Source organism: Ranitomeya imitator, chromosome 1 (genome assembly GCF_032444005.1).
Source record: "Ranitomeya imitator isolate aRanImi1 chromosome 1, aRanImi1.pri, whole genome shotgun sequence".
Taxonomy (NCBI): domain Eukaryota; kingdom Metazoa; phylum Chordata; class Amphibia; order Anura; family Dendrobatidae; genus Ranitomeya; species Ranitomeya imitator.
In genome coordinates this window covers 677,903,270-677,924,498 of record NC_091282.1, presented here as the reverse complement: position 1 = coordinate 677,924,498, position 21,229 = coordinate 677,903,270, and the positions used below count along the sequence as shown (strand labels likewise).

Here is a 21,229-nt window from a genome sequence, read left to right as displayed (position 1 = left end):
TAGGGGAACTATTACTATGTGGAGGGTCAGAATGGAGCACTTTCACTAAATGAAGGCACTACTGTGGACATTGTTACTACATGGAGGCACAATGGGGGCACTATTACTATGTGGAGTCATGAGGAGGACACAATTACTTTATAGAGACACAATTATGGCACTATTATTATATGGGTTCACTATTACTATATGGGTTCACTATTACAATGCTTTTCCAAGCATGATAGAAACCATGTCACAAGACAAAATCGATAACTAAGTGTCTAGTTGAACGAGACATGGAAATTTTGGATGCATGGCCAAGAAACTCAAGAGATCTTAATCTGAACAAACAAAAACACAGATATTGGGATAAACTCCAAGAAAATGAAAATTTGCCAGGGCAAAGGGAAGAAGTCTTGGAAATAAGGGTCAACACTGTAAACATTCAGACTTTGCATAAACCTGATGGATTTGTCAATAAAAGTGTAAAAACTTATGAAATCTTATATTTCTACTACAGTAACCATAAAAACATCTAATTGATCTAAAAACACTAAAGCAGCAAATTTTGTGAAAAACAAAATTTGTGTCGATCTCAAACCTTTTGGCCACGACTGTAAATTGCAAGCACACAATAGAGATAAAGAAATTAAGTTGGAAAAATTAAACATTTTTTCGTTTGAGTTGTCAATGCCTATAAATACCTATAAATGGCAGCCTTGATTTTTGCTGTATCCCCACTCACTTGTATCTATACTCTCTCAAAGTACGCGAGAAAACAAATTTTCCTGCTTTGAGTCTATCCAGAAAAGTTTCTGAAAATACACTACAAATTATATATTTTTCAATATTGGGAAAACCAGCAAAAGGCATTTTATATAAAGTCCACTGGTTTTATGTCTTTTATGGTGCTTGTAAACATCAAAGTAGAAACACAATCCAGAGAGCGTGGAAATATTATTAATGTAATGCGCAATAAACTCCAAAATGTCCTCAGGACACAGCAAAAAGTACAAGAAAATGCATCCAGTTAGTGTTCGGACTATGATCATAAGTGTCCAAACATAAAAGTCTATGGGACCATTTTTTGGTGCTGTGCAGACAGAATTCTCTGTATTAACATGCACAGTGTAAGGGCACCATATGGAACAAGCCTGCAGCTCCATAGTTCAGAAAGAAAAAGTCTCTGTGCACCCCTTCACTGGCACCATGCCCACAGCTCTGAATCATGCATGGTTCAGGTTTAAAACTGCCTCCGAGAAATAAGATTTTTCTGCAAATTAAAGTAACCTGTCCTGACGGTGATACTTTTTAAATGAATGATATAGCAGTAAAGCAATAAAAATGATATCTGTCTTGTAGTAATCTAGTGTTCTACTGCTGAGAAATTAAGCTTTGAAGCAACATCAAAATTAGGCTGTTAGTTCTTTGGGGGCGTGTTGACGCACTTAGAGATCATAGACATGCCCCCTATGCATTTCCAGGCAAATGTAAATATAGCATCAAAGATTGATCTTTCAGCATGGGTACATCAGATTACTACAAAATGGCTATCATTTTATCAATGTACTTAGGCCTGTAGAGCCATATCACTTGATTTAGTTGTAAAATCAACCTGAAAAGTTCACTATAATAACAATAAAGTACTACATATACTAGTAATGAAAATCTACTGAAATAAATAAAAAGATTGTACCATACATGCATTCCTATAGTAAGATTATAATATTCTGTAAAGTAAATAATTGTAACATCTGTGTTGGTACCTTCCCCCTCTGTTTCCTTCATTTGTCATGTCACTGCAGGCAGCACAGGGTGACTCTGTGCCAGGCCTGTGTAAATTTCTGGGACTTTGTGATGCCATCCCAGAAAGGAGTTAATTCCTTGGTTTGGTTCTTAATTATTTCCTTCTGTGAACCTTCAGTAGGGCTACTCACTATATATAAAACCATGAGTCCCTGTCTCATTGCCAGTTATAAATACTTCTTAATCTGGTCCATACCTCTGTGCTTTGTGCTTTGCTAATATAGTTCTAGGTGTTTTGTCCTATTTCAGACCTTGGCCCATTTACTAACTATTCTTTTGACTAATGACTATGTTCCTTGTCAGTACCTTCTGGTTGTTAGTTAGCGACCTGACCATTCCAGCAAGCCCGCTCCAGTGCCCAGCAGCAACTCCAAGGATTCAACCCAGGGGGGCATGTGTATGTTGACATCCCTGTACAAGAGTTAAATTGTGAAGGTCATGGCTCCTCTTTGACCTCATAGTTGGAGTAGTTCGCTCAAATCCTGTCCAAGAAAGCCCTATTTAGAGTTACGAAGTGACCATGAAGAGACCCACTTTACTTAAATAGTTATGTCAGACTCCCAAAAGGTCCAATTTAGAATACAATGATACTTAGAGCTCTGTGACACCTAAAGCATATAATTGTATATTCTCAAGAGCCACAATTACTAAATAAACCAGATTTCCATCTCCACGCTCTCGGTCATCACATTTTCCAGAGATTTCCTCTCTCATTGTCATATAATGATTGTAATGATCTAACAAGTGACAATAATTCTGCTGATTTGCAGCCACATTAATGCCTATGAAATGAAGTAATGCTGCTATAATGTTCAGTGGGTTAGGATCATCACACAAAAAAATGTATGAATGTAAAGAGAAAATTAATGTCCCCAGTCCACAATATAAATATGATACAGATAACATCTCAAATACAAAATTATACAGTCCAGTCCATATCAGACAGAAAAACAGCAAAAAAACTAACTAAAGGAGAAGCAAAAAAACGCACAAAATGTAAAATGATAAGTTATTTAGACTTCACAGTTATCTTTAATAAGAATTGTCTCCTAAAATGTGTAAAATGTCTTAAAATTCAGATTGTAAAATGGTTTTCATTCAATTTTAGACAAGTAAATGTAAATTAATAAGATACAGAACTGCTCCAGTACTTGGTTAAATCTAAGGAAAATGTCAGCATAAATTATAATTTGTTTTCTACATTAGTCTGAAATTAAAATGAGCAGTAGGGAAAAATGCCATGTTGCAGACAAAACAAATAGGGAAGAAGCTGAATTTTGGGCTAAACAAGAACCTAAGACATAAAAAACAAAGTTATTTAAAGGGAATAAGTCAACGTTTTTCGCTATCTAATCTGAGGGCAGCATGAAGTAGGGGCTGAGAGCCCGATTCCAGCAATGTGTCACTTACTAGACTGCATTTTGCCATTTCAATAAATTTAGTATTTTATAACCAGGCGATTATTACCACCGGACTAGGTGCCCCGTGTCTCCTGGTCCAGCCACACCCTCAGCACTAATTAGCAGAATTTTGCCAATATACAATGTATACAAAAAGCTGCCAATCAGTGGTGTGGGCGGGGTTATGTGGGCGGGGTTATACAGAGATCAGCATTCAGAGAACTGCTGGATCTGCATCAGAGAAAACAGTGATTGCATAATAACTGCTGCAACCAGTAAACTAAGTGAAAACATTGCTGGAATCAGAGTTTTAGCCCTTATATCATGCTGCTCTCAGATCACATAGAAAAAAAATGCTGACGGATTCCCTTTAAAGATACAATGTTTTTAATATATTTTTGAATTTTAGTTTTTCACTCTTCTTGCTCCAATACTATAATTGATCCATTGGCAAATACAGGTCTTGTATTTGAACATCATTCATTCTATCATGTACTGTACAGAAAAACTGAAAAAAATTCTATGGTTCAAAAAATGGCAAAAAATGTAACTTCTTCATTGTTGTTTTAGTTGCCCTATTTTTGGTGCCATTGAACCTGCAATCATTTGATCGCTTATACTGTGTAGCTGTTTTATCACTGTTTGCACTCATCTCTTGAGCTCCCCCTATTGGTAGTTACAGACAGAGAGACTTTTATCATTGACATCTCTTTCTATACTAGGGATTTGGAACCCTATAACATATAAATAAAACCTCACACAATATGAAAGAAATGACACAGAATGTTGGACTTCATGATGTTAATACATTCACATAATTATTTTTCACTTTTCACTAATGAAAAAGGATGTGAAGCAGTGGAATTCTTTCTACAGAGGGGAAAGGAACATTTACAAATACCTTTTGAACAAATACATTTTTATTAAAAAAAGGCTATTAAGTTTATCTCACAATTATTTTAAATTTGACGATCAGTTTTATTTGCAGACGTGCGGTACTGCTATGGGGACGAAGTTTGCACCAAGTTTTGCCAATCTGTATGTGGGCAGATGGGCAGACTGTGGGCTATGTGGTCAGAAGAGAGGACCTCAATGGGAAGACCGCGTGGGGGGCTTAGAGCGAATCTGGTCCTCTGGAAACATTTTATAGATGATATTTATTTTATTTGGTCTTGAGGTCAAGATTTATTAAATCAATTTTTAAATTATATAAATAAAAAATATTTTAATTCATATGTTACTTTAACCACTACTAACATATTGATTATTTTTTTAGTCATTATCGTATTTATCGGTGACAATACTAACATATAACAAACCAACTGATGAAAATAGCTATATTTGGATGGATAGCTACCACTTAACAGTGAGGCTTGAAAATAACCCGAAGGGACTATTCATGAGGTTAAAAAAAAATGCACTTAAAAAGAGGATTATTATGAAAAATCATTATTAAAACATGTGTGCAAAAGGGATACCATCCAGCCAATCTAAAAAAAAAAAAAACACACGAAAAAGTGGAAGATATACTGAGGGAATTTCTTCTATCAACTGAGGTAACAAACAGTGCAGAAAAGAATAATAATTTATTTGATATATCAATTATAACACAATATAGCCATTGTAGATTTCTAAAAATAATTGTAAAACAACATTGCCAATTGCTACAGGGAGATAAGGTTGTGAGGGAACTAATTCCACTCCAACCGAGGTCCGTTTAAAAAGATGCATATTTTAGCAAACAAAATAGCCCCCCCACAAAATTTGTCATACTAAACATAGCCAGCACAGTGTTTTATTCCCATGAAAAATTTGTGCAATGTGGAAAACAATTATGAATTGCAACCAGATCCACACATTTGAAACCTCAGAGGGAACATTTACCATTAAAACTCATATGACATGCTGCAGAAAAGGGATTATATACTGCATAAAATGCCCATGTCAGAAATACTATACAGGTAGAGCCAAAAAAGACACTTATACAATATCAAGGGACAGTTCACAGGGTACCCATTATCTCAATATTACAAAATAGCACATGGTGGTAAATTAATGGGAAGTTTGTTTTGGGGTATAGAACATGTAAAAAAAACACTGGTGGGGAGGCAACTTCATCAGATGTCTAGGGTGAAAAGCAGATGTATATTCACTTTGAACACATTAAGACCAATGAGCCTCAACCGTGAGATAGAATTGTTCACCTTCTTCGTTAAATCAATGATTAGTCACTCCCTGGAAGAATGTGCTTTCTAATCAACATCAATGACCAATCACCATTTGGGTCAATGTGCCTTCTATCAATGGTCAATCACCAGCTGGAGGAATGTTTGGAAACTGACTTATATAAAGCTACCAACCACTGCGAACTGCAATCCCCGACGAAGGAGGCTGAAACCTTGGAAACGCGTTGGATAATAGGACTCTTGTTTGCAACAGAAGAAAGCCCTCAGAGAAGCGACATCATGCAGATATAGGGCAGCACCTTTTCCCCTTTCAAGCAGGTGTCAGAATCAGCAGAGCTGGCTGGACCGCTGCTTACTTTGCATCATCCAGCATAGCATGAATCCAGGACACAGTACAGCTTCATCACCCTCACGATCATCTCCTTAAGAAGTTTAGGTGTGCCCCACACAACTCTACCCAGCCACACAGGTAGATATTCATTCATTCATTCATTCATTTATCAGTGTCATTCAATGCATTTAGCGCAAATCTTTAGTGCTCATTATTTTTCACTTTTGCTTCCTATTTCTGAATAAGAATGACCTAAAACAACATCAGATTTTCACACAAGTCCTAAAATTAATCAAAAGTACCTAATAAAATGAGTTAAAAATATTATGATTGCTTTTTTAAATGAGGAAAATTATCTAGTATAACATGTCTGTGAGTGGCAAAAGTAGATGAACGTTTAGGATTAGTAAAATAATTTGAAGTGGAAATCAGAGTGGTTTTAATCAATAGGATGATAATCAGGTGTGAGTGGGAAACCTGTTTTATTTATAAAAAAAAACAGGGATCTTTTAAAGTCTCATTTTCACAAGACATTTGTACAAGTATATCATGGCAAGAAAAGAGGAGATTGATGAGGAATTCAGAAGAAAAGTTGTTGATGTTCATCAGGCTGAAAAATGTTACAAAAACATCTCTAAAGAGTTTGGACTCCAAAAATCTACAGTCAAATATAGTGGCACTGATTCATCAAAGATTTTTCCCCAAAAAGTGTCATAAAAGTTTTGAAAAGTTACAAATGTTGGTATTTCCCCATCAGTTTCACAAAAAAAAGGCAAAGCTGTGGCGGGACGGGCTTGAAGCAAGGGTGTGATGCCACACCTTATCTAATTCTCCACACCGCTCATGCAATTCTCCACATCGACAATTGTCAGGCGCTCCAGATTTACGAATAGGCATGTACCTTCATGAATCAGTGATGCCTGACTCCCCAACATCCCCACATCAAATACCCACAAGAAAATCACCAGTCTTGATGAAACGGGGACATTGCGTACAAGTGGTCACAAACTTTCAAGCATAACTATATTCTGAAGCTCAGATAGACATGTCCACACACCTCATAATCTATGTCCAAATCATCAGAGTCCCCCTTAGTGCGGAAATGCTGGGTATATTTATCCACTGTAAAGTTGACTTGTTTGTTGAATCGGTCTATTAGGACGGAATGCCACTGCTGGTCATCCAGGAGGCTCCCCAATGTCACCACTGTGTGAGTGTTACCGAAACGTAGTTTGGCATCGCCTGGAAAAATATGTAAAGGTCACATGACATAACCTAAAATCGAAAACACTAAAAAAATAGCAACTTAATGCTGAGATGCATGAATAGATATATATGATTTATCTTATACTTTTAAAACGGCAATGTACTATCCCCTTCACAAACACTTAAAATCTTTTTACTACATGTAAAGAAAAATAAATACATGCCAGTAAAAAAAACCTTATAAAATATAATAAAATAAGTAAACATATAATGTAAACTAATATAAATAAACTAGAAAATTATAAAATATAAAATGATTAAATGGCTGTAGATTTGTTGATAAACCCCACACTGCTCCTTTTTTGAGTACGATAGATTATAAGCTACCGTATATCGGAATAGAAAAAATAGCACAAGCTGCAGAACAGATTTGTATCTCCTGCTGAATTTGATGGGCAATTTCTGACATTTCTGATGGAGAGTCTGGAATTTCTTAACGTAACAGATGTATATAAACAGGGGTGTACACCGATGTATAAGCTAATTAATAGTGACATTTCTCTCATTACAGCACAGGGTTTATGAAGTCAGTTCTGTTGAGACATGACATCCCAAAGCAATGGCATAAATCGAATTCAGAAGATGAATTTAAAAAAAGGCATAAATGTTTTTGAGTGATTACCTTTGATTCTGTCGATTCATATGATGCTTCCTAGGTCTTTTCTACAAGGTCTTGTTCATACATAATTTATCTAGCATCATACTGAATTTACATGCTAGGCAACAGTAAGGTTCCTTAAAGCAAAATTGCTTTGATCCTTAGGCTAGGCTCATATTGCGTTAGAGCAATCCGTTTAGCGCCTAGGGCTAGCGGATTGCGCTAACGCAATGTTGTTTTATGGGGTCGCGTTAAACGTCCCCGCTCTCACAGATCTCCGATCTGCGAGAGCGGGGAACGGACCTCGGGCGCGCCGCAGACGCTGCAAGCAGCGTCCGCGGCGCTCCACAAAACACCGGCACATCGCTAGCACGTGCCGAAAATGGCACGCGCTAGTGATGCGCGTCACCATTGCTGTTAATGGGCGTGCTAACGGACGCGTTGCACGGCGTTAATTTCGCCGTGCAACGCTGTCCGTTAGCGCGGTCACATTAACGCAATATGAACCAAGCCTTAGGGATCTACCAATAAAATGTACCAAACCCGTCCCATAGTACCCAAATACATAAATCACCCATATAAAACTGTTGTATAGTTCCCACGTAACAATGTGTTCAATTTTCTATTTAATGCATAGTAATCTAATTATTTTTGGACTATGGTTAAAATAAAGTTCCCCTTCAGTTTATTCACTTACAATTTGGCCTCGCAAAAATAATTTTTGTAATATTTTCTGTTTCATTCTCACTCTCAAAATATTGGAAATGTTGGAAATAAAAGGGCTGCGAACAGTCTTAAAAATGTATTACAATTTACGATGATTATTATTTTTAGACTCTATTATTAGAACATATAACGTTGTATCGTTTTGAAACAAGTAGGCCAAGAGAAGTGAAAAAGGCCGTATTATCCCTAATAATATTTCTAACCAACCAGACTTAGATTTTAACTATCTTTAGCTACTTTCGGCAACGTATCCATAATCTTTCTGGGGAATTTCTACTGCAGAGAGGAAACGTCTAAGTACCATAAATACTGTAAGACAATAACAACAAGTATGTAATTTTTTTGTAACACATTCTTATAAATCTTCTATTTGACTGGAATTATTACAAGGCAAAATTTACTAAATTAAATTAAATTTACTACAATTAATGGGATTACGTTTTTTTTTTTAAGATTGAGAATTTTTGTGGTGTACGATCACTAACCCTAAACATCTGAACAATATGTTGGACTGGGGTTCCAAAGGTTCATTACATTATCCTAATTTTTAAATGTACCTATACTTCTTTATAATAAATTACTGGATTGTTAAATGAGTGATGATGAGATGCTTTCTTTGTCTGCATATAGTGAATCAAGGGTATTGAGTCAAATACTCCATGTATAGTATGGTGGGGCACACTGTTGGATTCATGGCTTTCCTGTGGTGCCCATCGGGGAATTCACCGTTCTCCTGTGGGTCAGTCCAGACTTGTCTGATCATTATTACTTGCCGTAATATATTCTCCATTCATAAAAGGCACTGCAGAGGGCATTTTATGATTTACCTTATGAATTAAATCTGAAAAATAAACCCTCAAAAGAAATGTTCAGAAATTAATTTAAACAGTCCATACCTAGGTTAATATACAGTGTCAATTTTCCTTTCTGTAGTTCCAGAGTAATATAATCGCCACGCTGTCCTTCTCCATGAAATAATACGCCTTCGCTCTGCATGCTCTTGAACTTCAGGGAAATGACATCTTTAAATGTAGTCATCAGTTTTTGATTGAACCTGTATAGGAGGGAGCTTCTGCCATCAAAGTCGGCTACATCAGATTCTAAAAAGAACAAACAAAGAGGCAACTGACAAGCGGTGGGGTAAAAACACAAGCAAGGTCAATGATAATACTGCTTCCTTTTGACATGAACAAAAGTGGAGGCATATTGGCAAATACTATGCAGTCATTGCCTACTCTCTTAAGTCAATCTCTTTACAATTCTAAAGATTTTGTGTTTTTACTGGAAATATTTGCCTTTAAAGAGAACCGGTCATCAAGATCAAACATATTAAACAAAAGGTTTGGGCGTAAAGTGTTATGAACTGGTGGCCTTGGAGCAGCATGAGACGTACTCTGGAGAAGGTGGAACCTGTACTGACCGCAAACCCTGAACTTAACAGCGCAACTAGAAGTAGCCGTGGGGGGTACCTAACACTCCCTAGACCCCTCGACACAGCCTAAGATCTAACTACCCCGAAAGACAGAAACAGGAAGCCTATCTTGCCTCAGAGAAAATCCCCAAAGGAAAGACAGCCCCCCACAAATATTGACTGTGAGAGGAGAGGGAAATACATACGCAGAAATGAAATCAGGATTTAGCATAGGAGGCCGTACTAGCTAAAAAGAAAGAATAGAACAGAGTACTATGCGGTCAGTATTAAAACACTAGAAAATATCCACCACAGAAAATACAAAACACCACATCTGACTAAAGACATGGAGGGTATATCTGCATCTCCAGAGAAATAGCTAGGCTGCAAAAAATCCTTCACAGACTAAGCTAGACAAGACAAAAACATGAAAATGCACAGAACTATAAGGTCCACAGCAGGTGGACAGCAAAAACAAAGCCAGGACTTATCTTTGAAGAAAAGCACAGCAAACAGGAGAGACCAGAAGAGATGTGAATCCTCCAAAAACAATGGACAACTGGCACTGACTAAAGGATAAAGCAAGGCTATATAGCCCAGCCCAAATTGCAAAAAATAGATACACCTGATAAATGCTGCGATCCAACTACCGCAGCACTACCACTCATAACCACCGGAGGGAGCCCAAGACCAGAATTCACAACAGTAAAGGTGCTGTTCTACTGATTTAATAGGTACTTTCACTGTAGACACCCACAGCCCCATTGTCCAATAATGATCATTAGAAGCTTGGGTGTAATAAGCTGTTTGTGCATCTAAGGGGGCCTGTGAGTGGGGTCTTTGTCTCAGAGATGGCCCATCAACTGCATCTATTGCTCATATCAACTGTTTAAACTTTCATACTGGTGCCGTCTGAGCTGGGGGAGGTGCTTGCGCAGATTGATCTGGTTGAAAGCTTCAGTAAAATGGCGCTGAGTCAGAGGAAGCACTCATTGACTTCCCAGCCATCTTCAGTGAAATGGCACTGGTGGAGGGCACATGCACAGATTGAGATCTCAGCTTGTCAGCCGACGCGTTTCGACCATCAGGTCTTAGTCATGGCATGACTAAGACCTGATGGTCGAAACGCGTCGGCGTTGAACACCTGGGACCCCCATCTTTTTTTTTGCAAAAGTTTGCATTTTAAAGTGTTTTCAATAAATTGCACTGTTGAGGGATTGGTGAGCTGACTTATTTTCTTCCCATTTTTTTCCTTTTTCCCTATTTTTGTAAATCCTGATGTGTGCACATACCCTAAGACTAACGCTCGCTGCTTTGTTCCGCCATTGTTCACTAGCAGCAGTTATCCATTTCTACATGGTGGACCACGGGTTGCGATTGCACTTAACTATTTATTTTTATTTAGTGCAGTCCGCCAGTCCTAACAGCGCCTCTCGCTGTTAGGGCAGCGTCTACACAAAATTTTTAACGGTATCAAGATACAAGTACCAGAATCAGCTGAGGGCCGTGGCAGAGCTAAAGATCCGTCCCACAGTCTCACCTCGATGCATGAACACCTTATTGCATCCAAACATCTAATTATGATTAAAGAACAACCAGGCTGCACACTGAATGTATCTATTAAAGAGAACCTGTCAATAGGATCATGCATGTTAAACTATAGGTAAGGGCATAAAGGTGCTGTTCTACTGATTTAGAATGTGTCTTTACTGTAGAAATCTGCAGCCTGGTTGTTCTTTAAAGGGAACCTGTCACCCCGAAAATCGGGGGTGAGGTAATCCCACCGGCATCAGGGGCTTATCTGCAGCATTCTATAATGCTGTAGATAAGCCCCCGATGTTACCTGAAAAAGGAGAAAAAGACGTTAGATTATACTCACCCAGGGGCGGTCCCGCTGCTGGTCTGGTCAGATGGGCGTCTCCGGTCCGCTGCGTCGCCTCCCATCTTCTTTCCATGACGTCCTCTTCTGATCTTCAGCCACGGCTCCGGCGCAGGCGTACTTTGCTCTGCCCTGTTGAGGGCAGAGGATAGTACAGCAGTGCGCAGGCGCCGGAAAGGTCAGAGGCTCGGCGCCTGCGCACTGCAGTACTTTGTCTGCCCTCAACAGGGCAGAGCAAAGTACGCCTGCGCCGGAGCCGTGGCCGAAGATCAGAAGAGGACGTCATGGAAAGAAGATAGGAGGCGCCGCAGCGGACCGGAGACGCCCATCTGACCAGACCGCAGCGGGACCGCCCCTGGGTGAGTATAATCTAACGTCTTTTTCTCCTTTTTCAGGTAACATCGGGGGCTTATCTACAGCATTATAGAATGCTGCAGATAAGCCCCTGATGCCGGTGGGATTACCTCACCCGCGATTTTCGGGGTGACAGGTTCCCTTTAATGATCACTAGAAGTTTGAGTGCAATAAGCTGTTCGTGCATCTGGGCGGGCCTGTGGGGTGAAACTGAAGGAAGGGTCTTCGGCTCTAGTACGGCCCTCAGCTGCCACTGGTGTTCGTATCTTCATACTGTTTACAATTTGGCACCGGTGCTGTCGCAACAGTTGGCGGCACTTGCACACATTTATCTCGTGATGGGCTTCAGGAAAATGCCACTAGTATCAGTGTATAGACAGATTTAGGTTTTGGATCAATGACAAGCCAAGATCTCAATCTGTGCATGTGTCACCCCTGGCACCATTTTACTTAAGACCACGGGAGATCAATGTGCGCACTCGCTGACACTGGTGACATTTTACTGAAGCTCACAACCATATCAATCTACGCAAGTGCTGTCCGCGGTTAGAATGGTGCCGGTATGAAATTTTAAACAGTATGAAGATACAAACACCAGGGGCAGCTGAGGGGCCATGACAGAGACGAAGACCCTACCCACAGTCCTGCCGGCCCCGATGCAGAAACACTTTATTGCACCCAAACTTCTAATGATCATTAACGAACAATCAGGCTGTGGATTTCTATAGTGAAGGTACCTATTAAAGCAGTAGAGCCGAGCCTTTGGTTTAACATGCATGATCCTGATAACAGGTTTTCTTTAATATTAATGTTTGCTTTGTATAATGGAGGTAAATGATTGCTGATTGTTGAATGATTGTGCGTTTCCAGTGTATTCACATTGTACAGGACTTGAATCAAGTGTTGATTTCTAAAAGAGCGGGATGCTTTATTATTGCCTTCCTTTTCTCACCTCGGCCTGTAAGTAATGACTTATTCCTCTTATGAATATTCAGATAGTATAGGATGTCATGGGTAATGTTTCCTTTGAAAAAAAAATCTGAAATAGCCATACTTATAGTCAGGCGTTCATTTACTTGAAGTAAAGATTTTGGAGCCAATTCATCAAAGCTTTTACACCAGAAAAATGGTGTAAAAGCTTTGAAAGGTCATAAAGGTTTTGGGCAACGGCCAGCGCTTTCATGACAGTTTGAATTGGCCTCTATCTATATGGATGGAGCTGAGGTGGGACAAAAGTCAAATTCAAGAAAAATGACAGCCTTTTGTACGTCATAAATTATAATCCAGTCCCTGATTGGTGCAGCATTTCTGACACGGCACAGGAGGTTAACGCCACTCAGAAGAGATGCCACATTCATTAAGTGGTGTGGACCACTTAATGAATTTGGCAGCGTCCACTCCAGCAATACTGGCGTATCGTGAGCAAGTTAGAATGGTCTGCCTGATCATAAAAAAAGGATTACTTTCTTTAATAAAAAAAAAAAATTGTCTGTGCTGTTGGTTACTGCAGGTTACTATCTATTTTCCTATAGCTATATATGTGAAGGTCACTCACTTTAACATCATGAAGTACTGTATGTGATTTTGGTAAAAGAGCTTGAAAGGGGGTGGATACGGTCTACCAGCCCTCAGAGGATCATACATATCTTTTCAGCGCATTTGGAGGCATTGGAGGATTTTTAGGTTGCAGCAAACGCAAATACATTTTTTTAATTGACAAATTTAATTTAAGAAGATTCTCTCACCTCTAGTACTACTCAAATAGAGTACACAGTGCTTCAAAGGTTGGTTTGTGCTTGTGTTCAAATAAAAATCAACTTAGCTGTCACATGCTAATTATCAGTGACTATGTCATACCACATAGCTGTCACTTGTTAATTATCAATGGCTTTTTCACACAACATAGCTGTCGCTTGCTAATTATCATATTGATCAGTAAATGGTATGTGTTTTCTGACCTTAAAATGGTCACATTCATATACTATTCTTAGAATAGGCCATCAACATTTATTCAGTGGAACCACACCAAACCATAGAAAGAAGGAATATCTGTTCTCTCTACAGTTCTGCAGCCCCCTCACTGTTTTTAAACACATTTTCTCATCCTTGCATATGACTGTTCCTGGTACAGCTGCTCTTCCTCATTTAATGGATTTAGGCTGTGCTGGCACAGCTGCATGTACAATGCTAGAAACCTGCTGTTCCCGGATACAATTTTAAAGGGCTATAGTCCCTATATGCTGCTCTGACTTTCGGAACTAAACAATATTAATCATAATAATATCATAGACTGAAAATATGTACTGTATTTATTTGTTATTACATATATCATTTTAGTAAAACAATTCAACCAACTAAGATATCGATGTACTGTGTGACTTAATGAGTATAGTAAAAAGGTGAAATCGGTAATTCTATATACCGAGTGGAGCTTTATTCAGTCTTTGATGCCGTCTTTAAAGAGGAATAGAGATCAAAGAGAAAGTTCTGCTGCCATTTCCACTCTGTATATTCTGTGTAATTGCACAATATGCATGGGCTTCTAATAGAAAACTAATTACAGGGAGAACATTTCCAATTTGAGACCATGACAAACCTGCTGCGCTCTCCTGAGGGTTCGCATAAATGGTAAAGTAATGAAAACAAATACTTATGCACCTGCCTATTATATCACTACAAAAGAAATCCAGATTATATAATGCACCTGCATTTCACATGTACAACAACCTGGAAATACCCAGGGGTCTTATTACTTGCATTTCAGACTTCTCAATTACAGCTGCACTGTTATTTCGGGAAAGTGTTGATCCAGCAACAAGGTCCAAGTCTCTTTAATAGGTTTTAGAGGGTGAAGGCTAGCCACTGTGGACAGATGCCAAAGAAAAGCAACTGTAAAATACTCATATTTCTCTCTCTTGTGTCTCTGTATCTGCGCATTGGAAGAAGGCCGCTGGACACATCACTGAAGGAAGATAGAATTGAAGGGAGATACAGGTGGATGTCCTCAGTTATTTAGGCTCCAGCACGTATGCTGCTAAAAGTGTTAATAGTGGCGGCAAAGGACAGGTTTACGAGTAGTTAGAGAGATGGGTAGGACTGGCTGCTCATAGTTCTATCCCCACCCCAGGGCGTGGTATGGCGGCTGTATCATTATTACCTCCTCAGACCTCCTGTGTGATGTCTTCAGACTGAGGCTGCCGTCACACTAGCATTATTTAGTCAGTATTTTACCTCAGTATTTGTAAGCCAAAACCAGGAGTGGGTGATAAATACAGAAGTGGTGCATATATTTCTATTATACTTTTCCTCTATTTGTTCCACTCCTGGTTTTGGCTACAAATACTGAGGTAAAATACTGACCAAATACTGACCGTGTGACGGCAGCCTGAGTTTGTGTACTGGATGCTATGCAGCGCAAGTGTACTAGACTATCACCAAATGAATGCTATTTGGACTGTTTATGTTGTTTTTCTTTTGTCTGCATTATTTCCTTTATTTTAAGGCATAATTTATGAAGTCTTAATAAACTAGCATGGATATTTCACAAGTGCTTCATGTGCCAACCTGAAATGCAACAAAGTGAGTAGAAACATTACAGCTGGTGAAGAAGCATGAGCATGAATCCTGAGGGGCACATGTGACTACTGTGGGGAAACTGGTATGTCTTGGGTAAAAGCAGCTGCATGAGGGAAAGCAGGCAATATGGAGGAGTTGATAAAAAATCTGGTTAAGGAAGCAAAAGCAACACCTTTCAGGGCTTATCTACAGAGTTCTATAATGCTGTAGATAAGCCTCTGGTCTGACCTGCAAGTGAAGAAAAATAAGTTATTATACTCACCTGGGGGGGGGCGGTCCGGTCCGATGGGTGTCACAGGTCCCGGTCCAGTGCCTCCCATCTTCTTGCGATGACGCCCTCCTGCTTCTTCAGCGCTCCCTGGCATCAGCGCTCCTGCGCAGGCGTACTTGTCTGCCATGTTGAAGGCAAATTAAAGTACTGCAGTGTGCAGGTGCTGGGTCTCTCTGACCTTTCCCGGCACCTGCGCACTGCAGTACTTTACTCTGCCCTCGACATGGCAGACAAGTACGCCTGCGCAGGAGCGCTGATGCCGGGAAACGATGAAGAAGAAGGAGGGTGGCATCGCAAGAAGATGGGAGGTGCCAGACCCGGACCACCCCCAGGTGAGTATAATGTAACTTATTTCTTATATCTTCACTTGCAGGTCGGATCGGGCGCTTACCGTCAGCAATATAGAATGCTGTAGATAAGCCCTGAAAGGCGGTGGCCACATCTTATAGCAGCCAAAACAGGTGACAGGTTCCCTTTAACAATGGGAAAATAAATATCTGATGCCCACCACTATGTCTCTTCAAAGGGTTATTGGAGTGCCTCCTTCTAATTTTTAGCATCCTTTGCACTTAGTGCATACGCTTTACCAGTCTATGAAACCAACTCCTTAGTAATGAGAAAAAATGCTTTTCTGAGGATCCACCTTCTAGTTGAGGGAACATTTTTGTAAATCAAAATAGCGGGTGGGTTCTATTAGTATATGATCCAGTGCCTGGTTGTAGGGTGTCTGGTGGTCGCCATGTAGGGAATTCTCATACTGTATTCAGGATTTCACAGCCGTAACAGGAGAGTTTGCACAGTAAATACAGAAGATCCTGGTCTTCTCCATATCAGTTTGAGTAGATGCTAAATGCTCCGCTATATTCCCTAACAGGGTTGATGAAATAACAGTCCTTCATGCTGCTACATTAAACAGATCGCTTTTTTTAAGGGCTAGTTCAAATAGATTCTATTCTATTATAATAACACTGCTTGTATCTTCACTTTGTCTGTGGTGAGGTTTTGTAGTAGGTATAACGCATGACAGGCATCTAGCCAGGGATTATTGCCTTATAAATTCTAAGCCTTGCTTCTGCTTTTTTCTAAGAACTCATTGACCGATTCATGTTTTTACAATATTCTGTATCTCGAAATTCATCAAAGCAGGCAAGATTAACTGATTTAATGTGTCTATTCATAATTTCTCTCAAGCATCTGTATGTCAGAGGTAGTGTTGGGACATGTTATGCTACTGGAGCTGGAATTACAACTTCTGAACTCTTGACTTCTTCGAGAAGATTACATCAAATTCTGGGTTTTTCTTTAAGTATGTTTGGGGTCATTGTCCTGCTGGAAGACCCTTGACCTACGATGAAAACCCAGCTTTCAGACCCCAGGTATTTCATTGTGACCCAAAATCCTTTGTGAATCTTCATATTTCATGATGCGTTGACACAGTCAAGAGGCTCAGGGCCTGAGACAGCAAAACAACCCCTAAACTTTTTCAAACCTCAACCATATTTCACTGTAACTGTGGTTTTATTTTATTTGTAGGTCTCATTCCAACTACAGTAAACAGAAAAATGATATGTTTTACCAAAAAAACTCTACCTTCGTCTCATCTGTCCACAAGATGCTTTCTGGCCCTCAAAAAATAGTGGGTCCCGCCTGCTGTCCCTCTATAAATTGAGAGGGCCGCCTGCTTCCCCTTCAGGTTTCAAACTTTAGAGTATTAGTACAAAAATGAAAATTTGCACACCTCAGATGGATAAATTATACTGAAGAAACTGCCCCTCCAAGAATGCTTAGTGAGGGCTGGCTGCTGGCCCTCTAAAATTAAAGTCAGGGCCACCTGTTGGCCCTCTAACAATAGTAAGGTTCGCCTCATGGTCCTCTACAAACAGTGATGGCCAACAAATGGCCCTGAAAAAAAAAAAATTGTGACTTTCAGAATCCCTCCTTCATAATAAAACAGGAGGTATCTGATCATGTCTCACACACCATATTGCCAGATAAGTTATTAAAATTATAAAATTACTGGATGGTGGCCCGATTCTAACGCATCGGGTATTCTAGAATATGCATGTCCACGTAGTATATCGCACAGCCCACGTAGTATATTGCCCAGCCACGCAGTATATTGCCCAACCACGTAGTATATTGCCCAGCCACGTAGTATATTGCCCAGTCACGTAGTATATTGCCCAGTCACGTAGTATATTGCCCAGCCACATAGTATATTGCCCAACCACGTACTATATTGCCCAGTCACATATTATATTGCCCAGCCACGTAGTATATTGCCCAGCGACGTAGTATACAGCACAGAGCCACGTAGTATATTGCCCAGTCACATAGTATATTGCCCAGTTACGTAGTATATTGCCCAGCCACGTAGTATATTGCACAGCCACATAGTATATTGCCCAGTTACATAGTGTTTTTTCCCAGTGACGTAGTATACAGCACAGAGCCACGTAGTATATTGCACAGCCCACGTAGTATATTGCCCAGTCACGTAGTATATTGCACAGCGACGTAGTATATTGCCCAGTGACATAGTATATTGCCCAGTGACGTAGTATATTGCCCAACGACGTAGTATACAGCACAGAGCATATTGCCCAGCCACGTAGTATATTGCTCAGTTATGTAGCATATTGCCCAGCCACATAGTATATTGCCCAGCCACGTAGTATATTGGCCAGTCACGTAGTATATTGCCCAGTCACGTAGTATATTGCCCAGCGACGTAGTATATTGTCCAGTCACGTAGTATATTGCCCAGTCACATAGTATATTGCACAGCGACGTAGCATATTGCCCAGCTACGTAGTATATTGCCCAGCCACGTAGTATATTGCCCAGCCACGTAGTATATTGCCCAGTCACGTAGCATATTGCAGAGCGACGTAGTATATTGCCCAGTCACATAGTATATTGCCCAGTGACGTAGTATATTGCCCAGCCACGTAGTATATTGCCCAGCGACGTAGTATATTGCCCAGCCACGTAGTATATTGCCCAGTGACGTAGTATACAGCACAGAGCCACGTAGTATATTGCCCAGTCACATAGTATATTGCCCAGTTACGTAGTATATTGCCCAGCCACGTAGTATATTGCACAGCCACATAGTATATTGCCCAGTTACATAGTGTTTTTTCCCAGTGACGTAGTATACAGCACAGAGCCACGTAGTATATTGCACAGCCACGTAGTATATTGCCCAGTCACGTAGTATATTGCACAGCGACGTAGTATATTGCCCAGTGACATAGTATATTGCCCAGTGAAGTAGTATATTGCCCAACGACATAGTATACAGCACAGAGCATATTGCCCAGCCACGTAGTATATTGCCCAGCCACGTAGTATATTGGCCAGTCACGTAGTATATTGCCCAGTGACGTAGTATATTGCCCAGTGACGTAGTATATTGCCCAGTCACATAGTATATTGCACAGCGACGTAGCATATTGGCCAGCTACATAGTATATTGCCCAGCCACGTAGTATATTGCCCAGCCACGTAGTATATTGCCCAGTCACGTAGCATATTGCAGAGCGACGTAGTATATTGCCCAGTCACATAGTATATTGCCTAGTGACGTAGTATATTGCCCAGCCACGTAGTATATTGCCCAGCGACGTAGTATATTGCCCAGTCACGTAGTATATTGCCCAGCGACGTAGTATACAGCACAGAGCATATTGCCCAGTCACATAGTATATTGCCCAGTGACGTAGTATATTGCCCAGCCACGTAGTATATTGCCCAGCGACGTAGTATATTGCCCAGTGACGTAGTATATTGCCCAGTTACGTAGTATATTGCTCAGTTACGTAGTATATTGCCCAGTCACGTACTATATTGCCCAGTCACGTAGTATATTGCCCAGCTACGTAGTATATTGCCCATCCACGTATGTCACAGGTTAAAAAAAAACAAAAACATATACTCACCTTCCGAGGGCCAGTTGTAGTTCGATCACATGACCGTGACGTCATGGCAGTTCGTTCTCATGCAGGGCCTGTGATGACATTGCGGTCACATGACCGCGACGTTATGGCATGTCCTTCTTGCTCAGGCGCGCAGGGCCTGTGATGACGTCGCGGTCACATGACCGTGACGTCATGGCAGGTCCTTCTCCCATACCACCGGAACCTGCCGCTTGCATGGACCGGTCACCGGACCGTAGCCAGGAGTGGGAAAGGCGGCGAAAGGTGAGTATATAATAATTTTTTATTTTTTCATTATTTTTAACATTAGATGTTTTTACTATTGACGCTGCAAAGGCAGCATCAATAGTAAAAACTTGGTCACACAGGATTAATAGCGGCAGTAACGGAGTGAGTTACCCACGGCATAACGCGGTCCGTTACCGCTGGCATTAATCCTGTGTGAGCGGTGACTGCGGGGAGTATGGAGCGGGCGCTGACTGTAGGGGAGTAGGGGAGGGACTAATCGGACTGTGGCCGTCGCTGATTGGTCGCGGCAGCCATGACAGGCAGCTGGCGAGATGAATCAGCGACTTGGATTCCATGACAGACAGAGGCCGCGACCAATGAATATCCGTGACAGACAGAAGGACAGACAGACAGAAAGACGGAAGTGCCCCTTAGACAATTATATAGTAGATATTTCCTGTAGAAAGTTTTTTTCACCATTGAAAGCAATGCAAAAGTGCAAAAAAGCAGCAAAAGCACTGTGTGTGAGCATAGCCTAGGGTGTGGAGGAGCACTTTTTTTCTCATATTTACTTTGCCTTATATACAAGTCATTATCCTGGAAAGAATGTTTCTTAACATTTTTTCCAATCAAATCCATTTTAAATGCGGTCTTGCATGTTTTATTGTCAGTCCGTAAAAGTGGCGTAATACTCTGACAACTTTGTTCCAAGCAGGAATCTGGGATTCAGAGATGTTCCCAGGGGTCTTCCCCATGCTGTTCCTATGCCATCTCAGCACTGTTTCCATTGGTTTCAGAAATACCCTGGTTTAGGGAAAGAGGGGAAAAAAAGAGACAAGTACGGCGCTTCCTCTGAGCGTAATACGTTTTTACCAACAGTAAAAAAAATTATTTTAGTAGTGGTTATGCTCACCTTCTATCGGTAAGAAATGCACGTTGAGATTCTCAAGGAATCAATTCTTTAGGCAACTCTTCTCCGTATGTTATATAATCCAATAAGGTGTGCAGCTCACATTGGAGAACTATGTGTTGATCCTGCTTCGGATCCACATAGGTGGCGAATTCACACTGAAAATAAACTCCAAGCAAATGTGGCAATAAGCACCTTAGGATTTTTTGAATGCATCCACTTCCAGTGAAAAATGCTAATAAAAATTAATTTATTTTCTCGAAACAAAAAAAGCAAAAATAAATAAATAAATTATATTTTTTAAATATTTTTAAAATACAGTACAACTCGTTTCTGCTGCTATTTTTACAGTGCAACCTTCATC

At 40.3% G+C, this 21,229-nt stretch overlaps 1 protein-coding gene across 1 annotated transcript in view; it reads right to left on the bottom strand.

The window, feature by feature from the left end:
* The window catches only part of LOC138642083 (contactin-associated protein-like 5), a 484,494-nt gene that overhangs the window by 196,349 nt on the left and 266,916 nt on the right, over positions 1-21,229 (bottom strand). The window contains exons 5-6 of the mRNA XM_069730012.1: positions 9,192-9,395; positions 6,763-6,947 (exon numbers count right to left, since the gene is read on the bottom strand). Coding sequence (XP_069586113.1) covers positions 6,763-6,947; positions 9,192-9,395 — 389 coding nt within the window. The remainder of the gene's footprint in view (positions 1-6,762; positions 6,948-9,191; positions 9,396-21,229) is intronic.